This window comes from Corella eumyota, chromosome 1 (genome assembly GCF_963082875.1).
Source record: "Corella eumyota chromosome 1, kaCorEumy4.1, whole genome shotgun sequence".
In the NCBI taxonomy this organism is placed as follows: Eukaryota; Metazoa; Chordata; class Ascidiacea; order Phlebobranchia; family Corellidae; genus Corella; species Corella eumyota.
The window spans coordinates 20,952,923-20,977,351 of record NC_137490.1 but is presented as its reverse complement, the minus strand read 5'-3'; the positions used below and the strand labels follow the sequence as shown (position 1 = coordinate 20,977,351).

Sequence of the window (24,429 nt, the reverse complement as noted above, 5' to 3'; positions counted from 1 at the left end):
AGCAAAGTTACATTTAAAACCGAAATGTAGAAGAAAGGTTTATTGATAATACAATAACATGAGGTTCTGAGATCGATCCCCACTGCTCTCATACTTTAGCTAGAGGTACCGAATGTTACTCTATGTTTAGGTCGTAAATTCGACCTTTAGACATCGAGATAAAATATATATTAAAAAAATATATTTAAACTCATAAGTCATAATGACTTATTATATTGACTAGGTAGCAAAATTATTTTATTTTTAATAAAACAAATTTATTTTTAATTCTAAAAATATGTTTTTGTGAACAATTTTTGATTCAAAAAAACGAAAATAATACCAAGTTTTTTTAAACAAATTAACGAATTTTCGAGTAATATTTTATTAAAACAAACCAAATTAAATGAGAAAATCATTCACAAGTCAAATCTTATTCATAAAAACTTTCAGAGTAGATTGCAGTGAGCCAATAAAAATAACTCATTTTTGTGCCCGATTTAGGCCTGGATTAAATATGGAAATAATCATTTTGATTTGCGTATCAGTCATCCGATAAAAAATAATTTTAACCAATTAAATTGCGGTATTTTTACTTCCAGTATCACTCCGATCTCGTTGTTTAGGACATGAATGCTACGTCACGCGAATTGGAGAAAGTCACGTGAACACGGTGACGTAAGACTGATGAAACCTTATTTGGAAAATTAAACGATATAATATGTCGCGAGAAAATTTCATGGTTAAGTAAAATCATAAAACATAAACAAATGTTTCATCGCAGTATTAATTTCAGCGACAGTTTTAACTCATTTAAATCACAGAAATAAATTTGATTTACAGCATTTTTAAATATAGCAAAAAAATAATAAATTTTTTTAACATTTTAAACGCCTCTTAAAAAATACTACAAAATTTGAGCAAACAAAAATATTATTACTAAAAATAAAGATTGATTAAAATCTTTTTTTTGCCAGTCATATATTTACCGCAAAGGCCCTCAAAAATATAAAAATCTGATAACTGTAATCTAATTGCGCCAATGACACTTTTAACAAATTGTGTCATCTTTTATCATTGTTTACGCTCATAATAAACAATATATAAACCACACCAATATAATACCGCGCTTTTCAAACAATTTTGTCTCATATTTATTCTTAGATTTAATTGATGTCTTTAAATAAATAAATCTTCGCTTAGGAAAAATCAGAAGATGATCAAAATGATTGTGACTCAAAGTTGAATAATTATTTCGGTTTAGAAACTAGGTGCACTTATAAACAAAAAATTCCGAGTCATAGAAATACTAAAATACTTTTTAATTTGAAATGCCACCTAGTGTTTTTATGAACAAATAAAAAAGTATTTACTAAATAAACGTCTTAAGTCTGCCCACGATATTTTATCGACCATTGGAATTAAAATCATAGTTTAAAAATAATTTATAAAACCGAAAATATAAACAATTTTTTTTACAAATAAACTTTAGGACAACAACTTTTTAAATTTAACATTAATTTAAAAGTTATATAATGTTAACTTTTAATAAGAAAATAAGCAATAATAAAGGCAACAACATTTGCTATCAAATTGTATTTATTTTAGGTCATTTTTGTTTAAAATAAAAATATTCAAATACCTATAGTAAACCACTAGAGTCTTCTGCATAAAGTATTAACAAAATGTGAAGATAAATGTGACTTTTCTCACGTTTGCAAGCCTTTGTCTGTCAATATACCGATCAAGTTACAGAAACAAATTTAAAATGTCGTCGCAACTTACTTTAAATGGTGAGATTTAAAAAAAGCAGTTGACCCCTTGTTACGTCATCTGTGACATCATATTTTGTCACACACACCTATTTATTTGTAACTTATTTTTAAGTGGAAGGTGCCAAAAAATTAAAGGCAAAAATAAAAATTCTAAATATAGATGTTTTATGTTAATCTTATCGTTAAATTTACCTTATATAGACAATATTTTTTTTGGAAAAACAGTTAAGATCAAAAGTGAATTTAGTATGTTATTTAATTATTAAAAGCACTAATATGTGTTTAAAAAAATAAAATCTTTATGCTATATTCTATAGTTTAAACTCCTAGCAAAAATATTGGCCGCAAATCATAATTTTTTTGGTTAAACTTTTTTTTAACAAATTAATTTTAAAATTGCGCTAGTTAAAAAAGTTTTTTGAAAAAATAAAAATTTGAAATTGGCAATTTTTGAGAGAAAATGATAAATTGAGTAAAGATGACATCATTGCTCATTAAAAATGTAAAGTTTTCTCTTAATTATCGGCGCCCTTGTGAGTCTAATCGACCCCTGAATGGCCCTTGACTATTGTCACGAATCTATAAGCACGTTGCGCAGGTCAGTACTAAGAACCTTAAAAAACGAACTTTTAAACTAATGGGAGTCTATGTTTTACTACGAGGCCAGCGACCTTTGGCTTGCTTCACAGTTTCGCTTAATCAGTCTAAAAATGCGCGCGCTAAATTCGTTCGTTTTTGATTTTCATGCGAGTTCAAATCTCCCAACCTTAAATGCCACACACGTTGAACTGAAAAGCAATTAATCTAAAAAGATCATCTTGTCAAAGTTGTCTAGAGAACCGGTGTCAATAGCCTGCAGTATGTTCAGTTTGGAATGTGAAATAATTGTTTCTATATTTGACAAGTTCATTACAAAATGATTTTAATTGTAGTGTATTCGACCCCTGCAATTGCCTGGGTCACGTCGGGTTACAGGGGTCATCAGACATAATCCTAGACTTTAAAGATGTAAAAAATAATTTCAGGGTCGGTTTGATTAAAATTTATTTCCGGAAAATCGAAAAACGTCTCAAAATTTTGTAAAAAGTCGATTTTTCGAGGAAAATTTGAAAATTTTGTCGAGAATTTAATATTGTAAGTCAGACGTGTGCATTTTTTATCAATGTTTTTTTATTAATTTAACAAAACTGGAAACCGAAATTGAATCTGCTTTAAATCAATCAATATTTAAAAATGAAAATGGAATTTTTGGATCAGCCAAATAACAAAACCAATTTTCGACAGATAGAAAAAAGTAATCCCTGTTAACGTAATAACTAACGTAGTTTACTTAACCATGCGCAACTGTAACATACTACCCAGCGTCAAATGCTTTAAAATAAACGCAAATCGTCATCAGTTAATTTCCAATTACTGTTTTCTGTAAATATCATGAATAAAGCAAATAGAAATAAATACTTTGTGCACAACATTAGTAGACTGGAGTTGGTGAATTAGGCATTTTATTGGCGTTAATCACCTTAAAAATAAGTCTGTTTGCAACAGTAAATTGACTTTAGATGCCTTGCCCTTTATAAGTTCAAGTTTACTTTATTTTGCCCCAAATATTTGTTCATGATGACTTATAGCAATCGTAATAAAGTCAGTATTTTGCACTCGTTTATACAACAAGACATAAATCATATTTTTTTAGGTAAACGCCCGAGTTTGCTTTATTTTAATGGGTTTACTTAATTTTTGTGAAATTAGAATTATTTTTGTCCAAACCGGAAGTTATCGGTCAATCTGACGTCATTTATGACTGTAATGATCGTGTAAAATCACAAGTATTGGTCTCTAATTTTGCATTTAAGAAAGTCCCCCTACCGCACGTGCTGAGAGATTTTAAAGTTGAAATTAAACAGTCGTTTCCGCGGTTTTATTTAAAACCTTGTTAAATATGTGTACAACATAATGTTGCTTTCACACTTCGACTCTTTTCTCAATACAAATCACAGTTTTCAGCACTTGTTCAACGATAAGTTCAGTCTAGTTTTTGATTTTTTTAAACCGAACGTTGTAAGCACTGCGGTCGCTTGTCTGTCTCTTCCCTTTTTTCTCGTAATTTCTCTCGCTTGCAGAGGCAAAACAGTCAGCAACTCGTGTATTTAAGCAAGAAAGTCAGAACGTCAGGGCATCAGTTACCTTCAACACAAAGGTAACGCAAGCTCAAGTAGCAGAAAAGAATTCAATTGTAACAAAGTCGAAAGAACGTCTCAGTCTTTATCAAAAAACAATTATCAGAATAACTAAAAACATTTCTTAGGACTATTTCGTATAGAAAAGAGTAACGTTTATTAAAACAACGTAATTGCTGAATATTAAGTGATATAAAATTATTTATAAAGGTCTTTAAAATTCTAAGTAACTTAGTGACGATTAGCGAGCATAGACGATTAACTGTACTGGAACAGAAATGGGTACGTTAACAACGTTTTGATTGTCTGTACGTTAACAACGTTTTGATTGTCTGTATAGATATATAAAAGAGGCCCTTGTGCAAGTCAAACAGCTTAACAACCGCAACATATTAAGATAAACTTGAGCCTCAGTCAGGCCAAGTTAAAGAAATAAACAACGTTGGTATTGTACTAACTGATCTTTTTTTTTTACAGAACGTGAATAAAAAAATTAATATTTTTTAAAAAAACGAAGCAGTATTTTATGAAAAATTCTATTCTAACCGAAGATTAAATTGAATTTACTGTGATTTAAAATCCCCGTACAGAAATATGTACTTCAACACAACATCATTTTTAATTATTATTTCTTCAATATTTATAAGTAAGTTTCACAATAAATGTGATCAGTAAAAAAACTTTTTGCTTAGCAAATATCGTAAACTTTTATTAGGTAAACATAATAAACTTTATCACTTACTGGTTATAAATTTTTCTTTCAGTTTTAATCGAGTTTTCAACAATCGTCGAATCTTCAAAATCAAGAGGAAAGATGCCATCCTGCGATGAGAACGGTAAATGCAAATATGGGGGGCATTGCGACAAGAAGACAAATACTTGTTTATGTAGTTTCCACTGTTCTTCATCATTATGGGATACTAGTATCTACTGTGGCCCTAAAAAGGTAAGACTATAGTTACTTTGTGAACTTTAATAAAAAGTTAACCTTCCAAATTTAATTTATTCGTATATTAAATAACGTTTTTTAAAAAGGTCAAATTAGTACAACTACTATTTAGTACAAATTCCCTTCCAAGCTAGACAGTTAACTTAATAACCAATGCTTTCCAGCCTCGCCTAATTAAATTCATGTATAATGTATAACGCATTCTAAGCCGTTTAATATTGACTTTACATTGTCATGGACTAAAATTTTTTTTCTGTCTGCACAGCCTGGTAAGAGAGCGATATTTTTCAAGAATATTTGTCAAGTTGTGGCGTACGCTTGCGAGCACCAGGAAGATGTTCCAATTGTTGAATATGTCCCTTCAAGCAAAAACGGGGGGCGAACAACGCCGAGAAAATTTTGTAAAGGTATGTCGAGTTGCCAATATGTATTTTAACCAATAAAAGTGACGAATACGATTTAAAATTCAATTATTCAAATATCAAAATTTATTTTAAATTTAATTTATGCGAATTAAAAAGTGTAGCAACGTAATTTAAAATGCCTAGAAAATCTTCTAAAATTTAAATTTTTAAAAGTTTGATGTTAATTATTTTCAAATTTTAATACAGCTACTCGAAGGCGATCTGAGGAAGTCTTATGCCCGAGACCGGAAGATTTTAAGGGTCCGTGCGGGGGCAGTTCGGGACCAGAAGGCAACATCGAAGCCGGGATATGTTTGATGACTAAAATGACCGGACAAAAAAGTTGTGTGTAAGTAATCACGACATATTTATCATAAAACAATGACCCCTTTTGTCATATCACAAATATAAAACCAAAAATAAAAGACGAAATTGTAATAAAAGGCCCAGAAATTTTGCTTTTTTAGGCTCTGACAGAATCTTAATTTTTAAACAATTTCGCAATTCTTAAAAATAAAGAATACGTAACCAAAGGTCGGCTAACCGCGCTGCTTATGTGGCTTCCGTAATCTTATAAACACAGCAATTAACTACTTCCTATATCGATACAGGTGCCCGGCAAGTAAGCGCGGGGAAAATTGCCAAGAAAAATATGTAAATGTACGATCAATATTCGAGCCAGAAACTGATATCAACCCCTCAGGCCCAATAAACGATGTTGATCTTGATAAAGTGGCGGTTTTTGCTGCTTTGTCAACTGTTGCATTCCTTTTAGTTGTTGCTGTTTTTATAAGAAGGTCAGTTGAGTATATGAACTTTTATTTTATAAACAAATTTAGAAATGTTTGACAAGATTTCAGGAGTATAAAAATAAAAGTTGTGCTGTTTCTTATGTTTTTTAATTGAAACTCTTTTATTTTGAATAGGCGAAGACCTAATAATGAAGAAACTGAAAATAATATTGAACCTCAACAACGTACAATGGATGTTAAAGAAACTTGCGTTAAAATTACAACAGAAAATAACAATCTTTTATCAACGAAAACAACTGCTGTTGTATCAAAACCTCGAGAAGTAAAATATTCGACTTCAAACATTTCATTCTCAAGAAAATTACCTGGAAAAGTTGTAGCAGTTACAACAAACCAAAAACAAGAAATAAAAGTGAAAATAGAGGACAACAAATTACCAAAAAATGATGTTTAGTTTACAGGATGTTTTAAATCAAAAAATGCAATTTTTCTTATGTTTTGTCTTCAATTTATTATAACTTATTTCTTATTTATGCCTGCCCCCTTTTTTACCTTATTGACTGTGCTTTTTTAAGTGTTATTTATTTTATTTTATTTTATAGTTTTAAATTCAGCATTTACAAATAGATTATTATTTATTCCTTCAAATTCGTTGATCGGATTTTGTTCTCAGTGCTGGTTGCTTATAATTTAATTTATACAATTTCTACTTTATTTATGTTTGACGATAAGTTATTTAAAAGTACAATCATGTGAGTTGTTTTACTTTAAAATATGTTACTTTGTGAAGGTTTTTTTTTGTACTAAATGCAGTTCTGAAAATAAATTTACATAAAAAAACGTAAAATGTTGTGACCAATTGTAGTTTAAAAGAACAAGAACAATATCCATTACACATCAGAATTAGAAATAGTTTTAATTATTATTTAAGGTATATAGTTATGATAAATATAGAGTTAGCGTATGTTTTAAAATAATAATAATCTTCCATTAGATAAACAGTGATGTGAGTTAGATGTAGGAAAAATATTGGACTATAATTCGTTTAAAATTATAAAATACAAACGATCTAAAGCTTTACGTTATAAAACTTAACAAAATAAAAAACAAAATAGATTAGGTATTATATTAACTTAATGGTCACTCAATATATAGAAAACACTGAAAACCAAATTAAACAATAAACACGTTAAACCAAACTAAGGGTTATATTTCAAGGTATTTGCAATTCCAGTTTAAACTACCAAAATAACCTCCTACCTACCATGAATGTTCAAGTTACAGATATTAAATAACTTGTTTTGTTTGTCAGTTCTTGCGCTTTGTTTTTAGTGATTTCATTTTTTTGTTATTCGGGTTATTTCGTTTTCAGTTATTCGAAAAATACCTATTTTAAAACATATTTAACTTAATAAATATCTTACCTTTATCTTAAGTTTTAGTAAAGTGAAGCATTAATAAATACATTTTGTGATGGTCAACTAAACTACTACATTTCATTGCGACTTACAAATACATATCTTCTTCGACGTTTAAAGGGAAAAAAAATATAAAAAAAAGTTAATAAAAAAATTTGGCCAACTGATTTTCAATAGCTCTCTAACATCATCTAGCGGTTAAGTTATTTCCCTTTTTGATAACCTAATATTTTTTTGTTTATATATTTATCCTTGATGTGGGCAAGTTGAATTCGCAAACTAAACATAGAGTAACATAAGTTACTCCGACCAAGTCTTGAGTTGCCTGTGGCAGTTTGGGTTATTATAGAGACTATAATTGCCCGGTAATTATGCTGGTGATCAAGTGCTGGCTCAGCAGGAGTTTAAACCGTTTATAGCGCCCTACTCAAGGACACTACAGCATGAGAGCAGTGAGGATTGAACCCACGGCCTCATGGTGGTGTAGCAAGTGTTCTTACCGCTAAACCACGCTGCTGGCCAATTAAACATATTATAGAGATTTATTAAATAATAGTAGCTAAATATTTTTCGTTTTTAAAATATATTTGTCTAAAATCTTTGCGTTTACACATATAAGCAATAAGTTAATAATATTTCAAAAATAACTGTTCAAAAACGTATTAGAATATATATTAAAGAAATTCCATACCTTAAGCATGTCAAAATACTTCAAAATATTTCCATATTGCATTTTTAATATTCCTATTCCTATTTTTAAGTTATATAAACAAAAGGTTAAGTAACATCTAGTAAAACACAAAATTTAACATTTAAAACTATTATTTATATTAAAAAATAACTTACTGCATTACAATATAATTTTATTCTAGCATCTAATGAATAGTAAATCTTTATATTTTTACATTTAAAAAGCCTTAGCGTTTAATAACATACCAGAACAAAAATTTTTAAACGAATAAAAAAGCTGTTCACTTAACGGTTAGCTGCATTTGCTCAAAGTTACTACAGGGCAACCAAAACATTTTAAAAATCGCTTTAATTTTAAGGCGAATTTCCCATACATATTTGCCCTAAAATTGTGGTAATACAGAATAATGATATAAGAGGAAAAACGAATTCTGTAAATGCTTGATCATCTTTTTTCGATCTACAAATGATTTGTTCTCTAAACTGCATTAAACTTTTTGTATTTACAAAAAAACACATAAATTAAGAAGATTCGTTTTCATTTGGCCGAGTATTAATTTGTACTGCGTTTACTTGTTCCTGGATATGAATAGGGCTAACTGATTGCTTAAAAAATAAAAAAAACTTTCATCAAAATAATTCCTTTTTTGTTAAAAATGTTTGATCTTGGTGACAATGCCATAATATAACAGCACATGAAGTCGTGGGTTTAATCCCCACTGCTCTAATGCAGTAGCGCCCTTGAGTAAGGCGATATAAACAGTATATAAACTCTTACTAAGCCAGCACTTAATCAGCAGCTCGAGACTGGATCAGAGTTACTAATGTTACTTAAAGAAAATCGTTGTATAAACATTAATATTTATGACATGTTTTAAATCATAAAATTGATTTTCCATTTTTCATTAATGTGATATGTATTGCATATATTTTTATTACTTGATGCTCGATAAACCTTAACAAATAAACAAAAAGCAAACCTGCTCTATTTGTTCGTTTTGTTCTGATATTTCTTCCAAATTTTCAATGGCTACTGCTCTAGCCTCTTCATCCGTCCCGGCCTAAAAAAATTGACAATGAAGATATAAAGTGGTAGCTATTAACAACATAGTTGTAAAAGATCGTCCTTATTCTTTTTTAACGTTTATTTAACCCTAGCGTGGAAAGATTGACTTCGCTACCTAAACATAAAGTAACATCAGTTAACGCTACTCAGTTGCCTTTAGCAGATTGGAATATTATGTTCCGATAATTGAGACGCTGATACAGCTTAAAAGAAAGTGGGATTCGAACCCAGGACCTCACGTAGTAAAGTTAAATAATCTTAATTCTACGCCAGGCTGTTGGCTTTATTGTATAACCGTTATAATCCTTCTGACAACTTCATTCTCTTCCTCCGTTTCATCGTCATCTGCGTCTTCGTTAACCTCCTGCAACATCATCACAATCATGTCATTGTTGAGGTCATAATCAGGATCCAGTTCATCTGGATCCCAACAATCTCCAGTTGCTCTAAAACAAAAAGCTTCATCTTAAAACCTGCAGCAAGCGAGTGGTCGTTAAAACACTTGACTTTACCACATGAGGTCCTGGGTTCGATCTTCACTGCTCTTATACTGTAGCACTTTTGTGTAAAAGACTATAAACAGTATATTCTATGATATACACATTACCTATTATAATGCATGACTTAAAAACTATGTAAAAAATATATAACATTTATATATCTTTAAAAAAACTTAACATTGTAAGGTTCTTTGTGGCAATTTTTAAACTATAACCGGGTTTTTCAAAATAGCTTTACCTGTAATCTGCTGGCGGGCTCTCTACAGGTGTACCCTCCGTTCCGTGGTCGTCGTTTTGGCCGTTTCGTTGTCTAATACGGTTAAAAATACGCTGCCTCGAAAAATGTCGTGGTCTGTAATGTTGCCTTACTTCGTTGTCTGTGTTGGGTACTTGTATTTTCTTGCGTTTGTAGTACAAAATTCCGGTGTAGGTTAGATGCCTGAAATATAGAAAGTGTGCTTTAAAACACGCTGTCTAGAACTTGAAATTCGAAAATGTTAAAGGACTACACCAGTAAAAAAGACCCGATTTGCTTGTATAAAACTACAACAAAAACTCACTGTTTAACTATTTAATTATTACCCATCTTTCAATGTTAATTTACTCGATGACAACTAAACCCTAACAAAGTAAAATCCCGGCAGCGCGATGTAGTGGTCAAAACACTTGCTTTCCCTACATGAGGTCACTGGTTTGATCTCTACTGCTTTTATGCTGTAGGGCCCCCTAAATAAAGCTATAAACGATATAAACTTCTGCTGAGACAACACCTAATCAGCAGCTTAATCACCGAGCAAATTTAATTTATAATATTACAAACTGACACAGGTATAATATTACAAACTGACACTTGGGACTGGCTCAGGGTAACTGTTGTTACTCCAAGTTTAGGCCTTGAAGTCGACTTCCACAACGAGAATAAAAAAAAATTTATTCCAAACTATTTACAAAAATCCTTACCAAGATATTAATACTATTCCGAGCAAGATGCTAAGAACTAAAACGTCGTCATCAGGTCTTGAAAAATCTCCTGTGAAAATTCGTTTAAAACTACTTGCTATTGTATAAGGCAGTAAATAAACTTGGCAGGTCGGGTATTTATCCTCATTCGTGCATATTTCGTTGCTTGTGTCACTCATTTTGATAGATAGAGTTCAAATCATTGCCAAATTTATTCTATTTTACGCGAGGTTAGGTTAAAACAGACAAAACAAACGTTAATAAAGTACAAAAAATATATTTAATTGATAAAATTAAAATAAAACAAGCACATTGAAGTAGTTTTATAATATTTATGACGTCACGCTAGAGGCTTTGTCACGTTGTGTTATAGTAAAAAAAAACTGAGAAAACACACTAAAAAATTCGACAGCGTCTTGCTAGTAATTTTTTAAAGGCGCAGTGAAAGTCGTGGTTAAATGCGGCGTATAAAACCGGGTTGAGTAAGGAATTACAGTAACCGAGCCACAGCACCACATCTTTTAATGCTCGCGGAATTACACAGTCGCAAAACGGAGCAAAAACAGTAACTATAAAAAATGGTAACCAGCATAGAATAAAACCGCCTACTATAGTACCTAGGGTTCGAATAGCTCTTATTTCCCGAGCTCTAAGCATTTTAAGTTTTGCTCGCATACTTAGAGAGTGCAACAGTAGTGGGCTTCGGTTACTTAAATCATTGATAACTCTTTCATTTTTTGTCTTTTTGAAACATAAGCTTTCGGGTAAACAGCATAGTGAATTTTTTGAAAAATTTTGGCTTCCCGAAAGCGAGACAGAATGTTTTTTTGGAGTATTTTTCGCGTCATTTTGTAGCTCATGTGCGCCATCTCGCGGCGTTACACTTTTGAACCGTACTCGAGCGCTGGCAGTTCTAGTTCTTGGCCGAATAAATTTCGAGAAAGACTTTTGCGGTTTGAGTTTGGTGACGTCATTTTCGGATAACGTTTTTCGCACGTTGTTGTGTTCACTTTTCAAGCTAAAAAAAAATTTAATTTAAAAATAATCCATTATTTAATAACTACGAGCTATGGCAATACTTACTTGTTAATATTCTGCCCTTTTTGAAACGACTGAAAGTAAAATAAAGGATAATCTGAGTGATTTGGTTCTGATTTTGCTGCCTCAATTTTATCTAAATGTTGATCGTCATCTAGCGCCAACTGCCGGCACAGAGAAGACAGTCTTTTCTGTCGAGCCGCTGACAGATTGCTGGATAGTGGTTGACTACCGTTATTTACATTTAAAGTTTGCTCCGGTTGCTTTCCTTTCAATGAAATTTTGTTTTTCAGCTTCGAGTCCCGAATCTGGTCTACAGCTTTCTCCCAAATTTGACCGCAATTCTCGGTCACGTGACCATTCCGCCACGTCATCTGCGAATGATTGAACGCTCGATGTTTCGGCTGCCAATGGGTGGCGTCGTTCGAGTGCAGCGACATCGAGTGGTAGGCGGAACTCTTTCCCGTCGTCTGCTTGGACAACTTTCGTGTATTCATCCGCGAATCGACGGACTCGCGTGCTCGACCTCCATACGTCACAATGGAAGTGCCGGAAGATTTTCTTGATACGCGCGAACGAGAAGAAAGTGGAAACCCTCGATTTGTTGGCGAGTTTTTAATTCTGTTACAATAAAAAAAAAATTAATCTTTTAATAAAAGTTTGTTTAGTAATGTGGTTGACTGGTCATAAAATTTGATTACCAGCCAAGAGATTTTGGATTGAAGCCGCATCAATGTCACACCATCCGCTATCGAACTTAGCATGTATAGCTTGAACACAAACCCTTTTCTAATATATTATAACCTTTAACGTTAAGGTAATACGTCAAAGTCTAATAATGAAACTCCATGTAACTTATATGAACTTACCTTAAAGAAATAGCGTCGGCAGATAACAAAGACAAATGAGACCTAGATTGAGATTTCTTAATATGTTTATGTATCATGTAATATATCCTAGAGTAAACGACAAGTAGTAGAAATAAAGGAATGTAGAATGAACCCAAGACTGCATATACTGTGTAACCAGGGTGATGACCAACCTATAATAAATTTATTTAATTAGTTTAAAAATATGTAGGACGAATTATTAGATTTAAACTAATCGTGGTACGCAGGTAAATTACCACTATAGTTAATATTTTTTTCTATTTATTCCTATATCTTTATTGTAATTTTTTTCTCATTTTTATCGTGTTTGTGCTATTAGGACGTGTTTGAGCTATCCGTAAACGCCGGACTCAAGGGCGAATAGTGTGGCATTGATGCGGCTCGAACCTGAAACCTTTCGGCTCGTAGTCCAACGCCAAGACCGTTCCGCGACACTACAGATTACTGGTCACTACTGGCAAATATTAGTTAGAGACCATATTACGACAACAACAGTGCAGTCAATAAGGTGAAAAATTGACTACATTTGATATGTAAAAAATTCTATTATATTTACACCTTAAAAAACTAATTTTGAATACGATCTTACATGGCACTGAATTGGAATAGATTTGGTGTTGTTCGAATATTTGATTGTTTTGTTGGTGGTCGATTTCTCCCAGCCTAATAATGGAGGAATACTAATGCAAATTGCTAATAACCAAACCAGTAGAATTTTAAATGTGACCCTGTTTAGAGTAAATAGAAGAGTTGTAACGAAAAATACTTATTAACAAATATATGTAATGTATTTTAAATGCATTATTAATAAATGTCAAAAAAATCAAAAAAGCTAGTATATTCAAATAAAATTTTTACCCATTTTTTCGTTTTTTGGTAAAATATTTGACGGCGTTATTGATCGAGCGGTGGCGCTCAAGAGCGATTGCACATAGATGTAAAATTGAGGCAGTACAACAACAAATATCAGTAGCTGTCCACACTTGACATAAAGCTTTTCCTAACAGCCAAGTGCCAGTTATCTAAGTAAAAAAAATCTCAATGTTAAACAACTTTTGTTTTTAAAAAAAGAAATTCATTCGAAAGTTTATTTCTATTCTGAAGTTTATATCTCGGCATAATAGAAATAACAATCTAATTTTTACTTTTAATTATGCATAACTATATATAATTCTTTGTTCAATTTATAATTTTTTCGTTCACTTTGTCTTTTTTTAATTGACACAGAAAGGTCGACTTCACAACAAAATATAGAGTAACCTTAGTTACCCCGACCCAGTCTTGAATTGACCTTAGCAGTTTGGGGTATTTTAAATTATAATTGCCCGATGAATTAGCTGCTGATTAAGTATTTGATTTCAACCGTTTAAAGCGCCTTACTTAAGAGCGCAACAGCATAATATCAGTAAAAATTAAACCCAAGACCCCACATAGTAAAGCCAGGACCTCATGTCCTTAAGCCAGGATATTCTATTTATCCATAACTTAATAACCTACCTCATACAATGCACTTAACGGCATAACGAGACAAGCCAACAGTAAGTCGGTTACTGCCAGAGAACAAATCAAGAAGTTGCCAGGTGAATGAAGATTTCTTTCCAGTTTCACGGCACAAATTACAAGCACATTTCCCAGGGTTGCCCCGATAATAATTAATGTTAAAACCATAGCAACGACCACATATTCTAAACGTTAAAATATTACAGAGTTTTACGTATATTCAATTTAGCTTATACTATTTTTGTTATAAGAAGATCAATGTACCTGTAGTTGATTTGTTTATGTTCAAAAATATTCCATAATCTTGCGTTGTGCTTGTATTTATTTCCATTATGCTTTTACTAAATTAGTAACCTTATTTGCTAGTTTAAAAATATCATAAATATACAATTAGGTCTGAAAACCACGAAATAAGACATTAAGTGCTTTTTTGAAGGCCTAAATACACTGAATAATAAATGTACGTTACACCCATGGTATTTATACATAGAAAAACATAAATGTTTTCATTTAACCTGAGTAAACAGGGTAGGTATTGTTGATTTCAAGCGCAAACCTATACGCTAAACAGCATACGACAACGTCAAAAAACAGTGATTATTTGCGTAGTTAATCAATAGAATTTTCTTTGTTCTGTGCTTAAAGCGTTTACGTTATTGATTAAAACGAACATTTTTAATGTGTGGTTTTTTGGAATAATAAAGTTAAAACAACAACTCCTGTTTACGCCAATATCTTGGTACGATCTGTTATTGCGGGTAGTACCAAAATACGGGATGCGGGAAGTTGCGGGGTGCGGGAAATACCGAGGCCGTATGTTAACGTTAATAAAAAAAACACTGAATGCGGAAAAGGACGGACTTTTTATACCCTCCCCTAATCTCCCCTTGTGCTTTATATTCAATTTCGCAACATTCTTGACCTTTAAAGTCAATCCCACATCACCCCTTTAGATAAAAACAGCAATCATCCCGCAGAAAAGTACAAAAATTCCGTTCCGTCTCGCATTCCGCTAATTTTTGTTAACATACGGTCCCGCATTAATTTTTGTTTACATACGGTCCCGCATTATCCCGCATCCCGTACTTTAGTATTGTCCGTTATTGCCACGCCTTTTTTAAACAACATAAAATAAAACTCTAACCCGTTCTTCATTTAAATAAAATGTAGTTCTACTATTTATTTTAAAATACGTTATACATCAGACCTAGTGAATACATGACAGTTTTAACCATATTAATTCAGGATTTTGTTACTAAAATAACAATATCTTACAATCCATTTAAAATGTTGTTATCAATCATTTCATGTCTTTTGTTGTTCAACTAACCATCAAATTTTTGCGGGTTTTTAACTAAACATGTCGACTACTAGTAGATTATATCTTTAAATAAGAGTCAATATCAGCGGCTTTAAAATCCGAGTAAAAATTTATAGTTTTTTTAAACATTAAATTCTGATAAAAATCCCAATTAAAAAACAAACACCTATTTATAAAGTTTAATCACGATTTAATTAAGGTAATTTAAAATTAAATAGGCCCTTCATATTTACTTAAAAATAACAACACTTGACAGACTTGAAATTTAACCATTTTACAAAAAAATAAGTATTTACATAAAAAAAAGCAAAGATTTTAAAGCAGAAGGAACAAAGCTTATATAATAAAGAATAAAAACGCAGCAGTGGTGGTTTGTCTTTACGAGACTTGGTAGCAGAGGTTCGATTCCCACTGCTGCCTAGTAATTTATAACAGTGAAAAAATAGAATATAACTAGAAGGAAATGCTTTTAAAAATAGAACGGAGTCATATAAGTTATGAATAGGTTTCGATCCGGAGTTTTTATAAAATAAAATACGCAATAGAATTTCGAAATTTCGATAGAATTGAATTGAAAATAGAAGGAAATGCAAGCCTCAATATTTATAATAATCAATAACAGAAAATTTGCTAATATTTAAAAAAAATATTAGCAAAAATTTTGCAAAATTACTATTACACAAATTGTCACATGTATATCCATAATAAAATTGACGAAAAAGGTTTTTTGTTTTTCTTAATTAAAGTCCACGTAAACTGCTCGCGCGTTGTCTGCAAAAATAAATAAATTTAAAAGAAATTATATAAAAAATAAACGCAGCAAAATGTTAGTTTTAAATATAAAAACTTAATTAAGTTTGCAATTCTTCGCACAAGAAAAATGCGTTAGATGGCGGTTAAGATCATAAAATATTACAAAAAAAAAACGTTTTAAAAATATAATTTCAATGTTTTTTTTAAATTTTAAGTATGTTAATATAACAATAAAACCCTGTACTCTAACATTTGGTAAACAAGTTTAATTAACAGGGTACTATGTTGTATGGTTATAGTTTTGATTATTCGTAAACGCAAGTTGAACGAAATAGTTATTCTAAAAAAACGAAACGCCAAAAAAATAAGAATGAATTTAGAGGGTAATAAATAAAATCGTTCGCATTAAATGCACAGATTCCCGCCAAAGCAAAGTAAAATTACCGATCTTTAGTTACGGTTTATTCTAAATCTTAAATAGTGAGAATTTAAGGTACATCAAGACGACCTGTATACATATATAATAAGTTTAATTAAATAATAAAATTGAAATAGACTTACATGCAACAGCGTCTGTACGAACATTTTGTGCTTGGGCTGAAAAATTAAACTAAATTTATCAAGTGTTTTTTGTTAGTTATTTATTCTCGGTGTGGATAGGTCGACTTCATGGCTTCAACACAGAGTAACATCAGTTACCTGACCCAGTCTTAGGCTGACTTTGCCAGTTTGAGATATTAAAGATTGAAATTGCCAGTTAATTATAAGCTGCTAATTGAGTGTTGGCTCAGCAAGACCAGATACCGTTTAAAGTGCCTTACTCAAGGGCGCAACAGCATAAGAGCAGTGGAAATTGAACCCACGACCTCATGTGTGGTGTGACAAGTGTTCTTACCACTACACCATGCTGACTACAGTTAAAAATAAAAAAATTTTAAAGTTTTTAGTATAAACTTACCTGTAATAACATTTTCATATTGGTCTTCTGGTCGAGCTGTAAAATTTAAATAGATTTTGTTTAAAATTAAAATCAAATTTTTTTAACAAAACATTTATAAATCATTTAACCCATTTAAGAATTTTGAAAAAAACATTAAAAAAATAACCTACAACATCACATGCAAGTTCAATTACTGGACCCACCGCAAAAACAAATTAATAAATAATAGCTTAATGATGTATTTTATAAACAATTTAATTCCAATATATTGCCATATCCACTTAAGGTAATAGGTTTTTATATTTTTATTGTGAAAGAGTGTGCTGTTGTGAAGTGTGTGAGCTATCTGTAAACGCCTGGCACAAATAGTGTGGCATTAGTGCGGCTTGAACTCCAAACCGTTTGGCTCGTAGTTTAATGCCATGACCGGTATACCACACCACCAATCAAATAAATTGTAAAATTTTAACAATTAACATAGAACATCATTACCTGCAACAGCACCAGCATTTAAGTCTACCGACCGAGCTGCAAAAATAAATTGAATATTAGTTCAACTGAAAACAAAAACAAATTTAGTTTAACTTACATAATTATTTAATTCTATCTAAATTCTCTAAATTTACAAAAGATTTTACTGGCAAGGCTGGAAGATTGAAATAAAAAATATATAAAACTTGCAAAAACAAAAAAAGAATAGGTTGGGGTAACAAAAGTTGTTTTATAATTAGGTTATAAAACCTTACCATGCAATTAAAATATTGTTTTAAACTTACATGAACCATTGTTTTTCAGTTTATAAAATAGAAAGAAGGTGACAAGAAGAAAAAGTGCTGAAGTTGCCCATCCTAATATTAGAGGAATTTCCTAAATAAAAAAAAAATTTTTAATTTAAATAAAATTAATGCTTAATAAATAAAAAAAACGGAAAGATCTAAAAAAAACTTTAAAAAATAAAGTTTCTTACATTGCATTGTTCTTGTTGGGGTGGAGAAGATCCTGTTGTTAGATTTAAAGCTGTTTTTGGTGTCATGGCGTTATTCATTCCGGTTTTTAGGGTCGTGGCATCATTCATTGCGGTATTTAGGGCCGTGGCATCATTCATTGCAGTTTTTAGGGTCGTGGCATCATTCATTGCGGTTTTTAGGGTCGTGGCATCATTTATTGCGGTTTTTAGGGTCGTGGCATCATTCATTCCGGTTTTTAGAGTCGTAGCATCATTCATTGCGGTTTTTAGGGTCGTGGCATCATTCATTGCGGTTTTTAGGGTCGTGGCATCATTCATTGCGGTTTTTAGGGTCGTGGCATCATTCATTGCGGTTTTTAGGGTCGTGGCATCATTCATTGCGGTTTTTAGGGTCGTGGCATCATTCATTGCGGTTTTTAGGGTCGTAGCATCATTCATTCCGGTTTTTAGAGTCGTGGCATCATTCATTCCGGTTTTTAGAGTCGTGGCATCATTCATTGCAGTTTTTAGGGTCGTGGCATCATTCATTCCGGTTTTTAGAGTCGTGGCATCATTCATTGCGGTTTTTAGAGTCGTGGCATCATTCATTCCGGTTTTTAGGGTCGTGGCATCATTCATTCCGGTTTTTAGAGTCGTGGCATCATTCATTGCGGTTTTTAGAGTCGTGGCATCATTCATTGCGGTTTTTAGGGTCGTGGCATCATTCATTGCGGTTTTTAGGGTCGTGGCATCATTCATTGCGATTTTTAGGGTCGTGGCATCATTCATTCCGGTTTTTAGGGTCGTGGCATCATTTTTTTCGGTTTCTGGTGTTACAACCCTTGTTTGTTTCTTGACTGTAGTTGTAGTAGAAATAGTGGTTGTAGTCATAGCTGCACAATAACAAAAATTTAACAACTTATCTTTAAATGAATAAGAGAGTAAGTTTCATATTTTGATATTTTATTAAATTAAGAAACACCTGCTTCTAGTATAATCAGTAAGCTTTTAAGTAGTTAAAATTTCAAATAAGATTTCACAGATTCTAAATTAAAAATATTAAAACTTAAATAAAATAAATAACTCGGAATTAATATATAAGTTACTTACATGCTGGTAAATCTCGTTGGCAAATATATCGCCAACTTTTATAATCACATGGATAATCCCCCCACTCTGTACCACCAGGATGTAACAAAACACAATTATCAACCCCTACCACATTATTAGGTTGACTATCATACCAGTTAGATTGATTACTCTGCAAAGTTGTTCCATCGTTCCACTTAAAAGAGGAATCGTCATTAGAGGAGTTTGTTCTTGTTAGACCGATCCAGTAACCTCTATATTGTCCTACAACATAAAAGATAAAATTTTTGTTAATGATTTAAAAAATTGTTTCAAATTAGTTTAAAAAACATATAACAATAAAATAAACATTTAAGGGTTAAAAATTTTACCCATATATACCTCTAAATAAACATTTTGTTTCAAATAAGTTTAGAACATATAGCAACAAAAATAAATATTATAAAGTTTTAAACCATACCTCCAAATAAATATATTGTTTGATTAATAAAATTACGGATTTCCAGTGTCTTGGGAGTTACCAACATTGAGTTCATTTCTGCACATCTTTCCACTGCTGTTGCATAGTTAACCACAGTTAAACCAAAATGATATTCGACATTCTCATGAGTAAACTTAAAGTGCCCGTTTACTAAATTTAAACATTGTTGCCCATCTCTGCCCTCGCTTTCTGTTTTCATGTTTTTTGTTGTTACAGAACTTGTTTTATTCTTGTCTGTAGCCATACTAGTAATAGTGGTTGTAGTCATAGCTGTACAACAACAAAATAATAATAAAGTCTTTCATAAATGATTAGGAGAGTAGGATTTAAATTTTAAATATTTATTTAAATACAATATCTTACGGAAAGTTTAAAACTTAAAATGTCGACCAAAAAAAAAAATCAACAAAATTTTAACAGAATTTAGGGTAAAAATATTAAAAACTTGAATAAAATAAATAACTTGGAATTAATATATAAGTTACTTACATGCTGGTAAATTTCGTTGGCAAATATATCGCCGACTATAACCACATCGATAATCCGCCCACTTCGTATCATCACCATGTAACCAAACACAATTCTCAACCCCTCCCCAATTATAAGGTTGCCTATAAGCCCAGTTAGATTGGTTACTCAGCAAAGTTGTGTTATCGCTCCACTTAAAAGAGGAATCGTCATTATAGGAGTTTGTTCTTGTAAGACCGATCCAGTAATAATTATATTGTCCTACAACATAAAAGATAATATTTTTGTTGCTAAATCATGTTTTTCAAAGTTGTTTAATGAAGTTTAAAACATATAACAATAAAATAAATATTTTAAAGTTTTAAACCATACCTCCAAATAAATTTAATGTTTGTTTAATAAAATTACGGATTTCCAGTGTCTTGAGAGTTACCAACGTGGAGTTCATTTCTGCACATCTTTCCACTGCTGTTGCATAATTAACCCAGGTGAAACTAAAATCATATTCTACATTCTCATGAGTAAACTTAAAGTGCCCGTTTTCTGACTTTAAACATTGTTGCCCATTTACAACATTTAAACTTAAAATCATCAAACTTAAAACCAACTTGTACATATTGTAACTCATCAGTTTGTTGTTTAAATAAAATGATTCAAAAATAATAAGCCTAAGTAATATATAGAGTACACAGAATTTGTTCACTTCCTTGACATGAATGGATATTTATCCCCTTTTTTTAATATTTTTAAAAATAAAAATTAAATAGAATGACAATAAGTTTGGAAGTCCAAAAAACTGTCAGAACTTCCTGAATTGTTAAAATACAATAAACACAATTATGACATCATAAATAGGCACCAGATATAGTATTTAAAAAAAATTTCTAATTATTGTTTCCTTATCTTATTTATCAAGTATTAGTTGTTAAATTTTACCTACTATTTAGCTTTTGGTGCCAAACTTCTAATTAAAAATCTTGTTCTTCCATTTCTGCTACGCAATTTTATGTAATTCTTGAACAAAATCTTGTTCTCCCATTTTTGCTCCGCATTTTTATATAATTCTTAAACACATTTTGCAAAGGGAATGAAATAGTTGTGTTAAGAATGGAGTAGAATATGGGTCCAATAATAATGTTTGTAAGTTGTAATATGCTGTAGGTGGTAATGTTTATGGGTAGCTTTTTTTTCGTTGTCCGACGGTTTAAACAGGTAGTACTAAAATAAAAGCAGAAAAGGACAAAATTCGAGATTAAGGTAAGGTATAAAAATCTCGTTTCTTTTTGCATCTTTAAACCAGGCAACAATGTTAATAGAGCTCCACTTATTTAGCCCCAGAATTATAAACATTGTAAGCTATGAAAAAGCTGACACTTAAATATAAAAGATTATATTCGACTGGCACCATAGTGTAAGGTAAGAAACACTTGCTACACCACATGAAGTCATGGGTTCAATTCCCGCTGCTCTCATGCTGTAGTGCCCTTGAGTAAGGCACTATATAAGGCAGCATAATTATCAGGCAATTATAATCTATAATATCCCAAACTGCAACAGGCAACTCGAGACTGGATCTGGGTAACAGTTGTTACTCTATGTTTGGGTCAGCATTCGACCTTCGTTGAGGATAAATTTATATATATACAAAAAAAATGGTATGTGAATAAAAGGAAAGATTAGGGTATACAAAATAAAAAATATTTTTAGGGTATACAAAAAAAGGTATAAAGATTCTGTCTTTTTCGCATTTTAAAACGGGCAGACGACTTTAATAGAGCTCCCAGTATTAAATGCAATGTTTTAGTTTTATAAAAATTAGTTTACCCCTTATTTAAAATAACTAAACAGGCTGTTGGTTGTTTTTACTAGTTTCGATATCGTTAAATTGCTAGTAGGTATATGTGACCGTATTTAGCACATTACTCAATAGCGCAGTAACGTGGAATCAGTGGAAAAATAAACCCAGAATTCCACGTGGTTATTCTTCGAACTTTTACCAACTGCACAAGTTGCATGGAATCATAACTTTAAGTAAAATTGACATGCTTATTCTATTTTCGATTAATTTAGTATACATTCACTTAAATGTAATTTTCCAAAGACATAAAAACTGTTTTTAAAAAATCGCACGTGCGTTTTGTATTAGAGGGAAAGTTATGACTAAACGTGGCCTAAGGTGTGTTAAAAATTTGAAGCACATAAATTTATAGAACATTTATTAAATCATAAAATATAAAAAACAAGTTTTACCAAACATAATTAGCTAGAAAATTTTTTAAAAACAAATACCTTCTCATAAATTTTTTTATAACAAAATTATTTGTTTATATAGCTTATTAAGAAACCAACTGGTAAACGTATAGGAAATGGTTAATAAATATTTACTACACAGATATACCTAATTATATATGTTGTTAAAACAATTTACTACGTTAAAAATGTAACAACAAACGTTGGTGATCTCTTAGCATATGGGCCTAAATTAATTAAGCCAAAAATGACAAATAAAGGAAATTAGAATAAGAGTGTGTTGTATAAAAAACACACAACAAAACATAAATGTCAATATTTGCATTACTTCACTAAACATATGTAGAAATTTATTTGAAAATGACGGCAAATTATGTAGTTTCAAAAAATGGAAAACAATTCGGTTTTTGTTATTTAACAAACAATGATAGAAATGAAGTTTTACGCTTAATGGCAAAATATTTTGAAAATGAAGAACCAACTTTTAAGATAATGAAGTCAACTTATGAAATAAATCAAGCCGAGGAAATCTGCAGAAGTTATTATTTAGTAAGAGAATGCAAATTTAATAAAACTCCTAGTGTTTATTTCATATAAACAAGTTATGCATTTCATTGTCAAATAGTGGCGAAGTGGTGTAGGTAGTAGTACTTCACACTTGGCTTTAATACGAGGTCCTAGGTTTGATCCCCACTGTTTTAATGCTGCAGCGCCACTAAGTAAGGTGCTATAGATAAAATACACTTTTGCAAAACTGAAATCAATCAGCAGCTTAATTATTGAGCAATTATAATCACTGTCTTAAGCAATTATAATTAATCACTGTCTTAAGCAATTATAATTAGCAATTATAATTACTCGAGACTGGGTTAGTGTAAATTAAGTTACTCTATTTTTAGTATGTTAAGTCAACTTTAAACTAAAGTAATTTTTAACTTTAATTCATTTTTAACATAAAAGAGCTATCTGAGCCACAACGCAAGCATTGGTATTTACGATGAAAATGCACGAAGCTTGATAGGATTTCTAATATGTTCAATTTCAAATCTTCCACAAAAAAAATTTGCCCAAAATAGCGAAGATAAAACATCTGATATCCTTGGAAGGGTAAAGTTCAAGTTTGGTTAACTAACTTACCACATAACATGATATTATTGGTTTATTCCCATATCCTATTTATACATATTGTAGCACCTTTAAGTAAGGTGATACATTAGGTAAATGCTTCTTCTGGGATTAAAACTAAAGCCTAGCGCAACTTAAGACTGAGTTGGGGTAATATATGTTACTTTATGCGATGAAGTCCTTTTCAAATCAAAAATAAATTTACAAGAAGTAGAAAAATAAATGCAAAGACTTTAATAAAACAAACAATAACATAAGTTTATTTGTGAAGTATCAAAACTTACAAAATAACAAGTTCAAACCACGATTAAACAAATGCTGATAATTGATGTTGCTTAGTTTTTAGGTCCCTTTAAAGAAGATATTTCAAGTACTGTAGTTGGCAATTCTAACTACTTAGTAGTCGAATGTGCATCAATTAAAACTTCATATGCAAACATAGGAATAGTTGGAGCCGCTTGGAAAGAGTAAGTAAATGTTAATAACACCTATGAGGTCGTGTGTTTAATTCCCATTACACCTATGCTGTAGCCTTATGTAAGGTGCTATAAACGGTATAACTTCTGCTGAGCCAACACCTATTCAAGAGCATAATTTCCGGGCAATTCTAATCTATATAATATACAAACTGGCAAAGGCAACTCGAGACTGGGTCAGTTACCCTATGTTAAGATCGCGCATTCGGTCTTCCCACATCGAGGATAAAGATATATAAAAAAAACTTTAAAGTTTTTACAGGTAATAATATTTCAAATATTTTCTTTAAGATGTATTAAAACGGCGAAGAAAAATGACTGCAAATTCGTTTTATCAGTTTGTACGTCGAAATATTCACAACTTATTAACGAAAAACTTGGAGGTTGGTCACTAAAGACACACAGGTATGACGAATACGTTGATGACGTCACTAGGAATAAAGAATTTGCAAATATTCCTCTACCTCATGTTGATACACGTT

The 24,429-nt window shown here is 31.3% G+C and overlaps 3 protein-coding genes across 3 annotated transcripts; 1 reads left to right on the top strand and 2 right to left on the bottom strand.

The window, feature by feature from the left end:
* Window positions 1-4,073: 4,073 nt before the first annotated feature.
* LOC145763572 (uncharacterized) lies at window positions 4,074-6,703 on the top strand. The gene is made up of 7 exons (XM_082575038.1): window positions 4,074-4,213; window positions 4,409-4,577; window positions 4,696-4,877; window positions 5,146-5,287; window positions 5,492-5,633; window positions 5,896-6,081; window positions 6,211-6,703. Exons 2-7 carry the CDS (start codon window positions 4,526-4,528, stop codon window positions 6,488-6,490), a joined length of 984 nt encoding a protein of 327 aa, XP_082431164.1. The 5' UTR covers window positions 4,074-4,213; window positions 4,409-4,525; the 3' UTR covers window positions 6,491-6,703.
* Window positions 6,704-11,066: 4,363 nt separating this feature from the next.
* On the bottom strand, window positions 11,067-14,452 carry LOC145742114 (5-hydroxytryptamine receptor 1A-like). Its single transcript, XM_082559878.1, has 7 exons — window positions 14,363-14,452; window positions 14,096-14,283; window positions 13,457-13,620; window positions 13,188-13,326; window positions 12,578-12,750; window positions 11,754-12,329; window positions 11,067-11,688 (listed from the first exon to the last, which is right to left on the bottom strand). The coding sequence occupies exons 1-7, from the start codon at window positions 14,427-14,429 to the stop codon at window positions 11,067-11,069; spliced, it is 1,929 nt and encodes a 642-aa protein (XP_082416004.1). The 5' UTR covers window positions 14,430-14,452.
* A 1,190-nt stretch (window positions 14,453-15,642) lies between these two features.
* LOC145754351 (uncharacterized) lies at window positions 15,643-20,884 on the bottom strand. The gene is made up of 10 exons (XM_082570574.1): window positions 20,469-20,884; window positions 20,118-20,357; window positions 19,608-19,898; window positions 19,169-19,411; window positions 18,080-18,951; window positions 17,889-17,979; window positions 17,605-17,640; window positions 17,131-17,166; window positions 16,734-16,769; window positions 15,643-16,190 (listed from the first exon to the last, which is right to left on the bottom strand). The coding sequence occupies exons 1-10, from the start codon at window positions 20,722-20,724 to the stop codon at window positions 16,156-16,158; spliced, it is 2,136 nt and encodes a 711-aa protein (XP_082426700.1). The 5' UTR covers window positions 20,725-20,884; the 3' UTR covers window positions 15,643-16,155.
* Between the last annotated feature and the right edge of the window lie 3,545 nt (window positions 20,885-24,429).

Excerpts from the sequence above, each read along its gene's own strand:
- LOC145763572 (XM_082575038.1), top strand. The coding sequence starts at position 4,526 with ATGTACTTCAACACAACATCATTTTTAATTATTATTTCTTCAATATTT. Across the intron at positions 4,578-4,695 it reads TATTTCTTCAATATTTATAA|TTTTAATCGAGTTTTCAACA; the intron begins GTAAGTTTCACA and ends TTTTTCTTTCAG. Across the intron at positions 5,288-5,491 it reads GCCGAGAAAATTTTGTAAAG|CTACTCGAAGGCGATCTGAG; the intron begins GTATGTCGAGTT and ends ATTTTAATACAG.
- LOC145742114 (XM_082559878.1), bottom strand. The coding sequence starts at position 14,429 with ATGGAAATAAATACAAGCACAACGCAAGATTATGGAATATTTTTGAAC. Across the intron at positions 13,327-13,456 it reads ACCAAAAAACGAAAAAATGG|GGTCACATTTAAAATTCTAC; the intron begins GTAAAAATTTTA and ends TACTCTAAACAG. Across the intron at positions 12,751-13,187 it reads CTATTCCAATTCAGTGCCAT|GTTGGTCATCACCCTGGTTA; the intron begins GTAAGATCGTAT and ends AATTTATTATAG.
- LOC145754351 (XM_082570574.1), bottom strand. The coding sequence starts at position 20,724 with ATGAGTTACAATATGTACAAGTTGGTTTTAAGTTTGATGATTTTAAGT. Across the intron at positions 19,899-20,117 it reads CCAACGAAATTTACCAGCAT|CTATGACTACAACCACTATT; the intron begins GTAAGTAACTTA and ends GTTGTTGTACAG. Across the intron at positions 16,191-16,733 it reads TCGTACAGACGCTGTTGCAT|ACAACGCGCGAGCAGTTTAC; the intron begins GTAAGTCTATTT and ends TTATTTTTGCAG.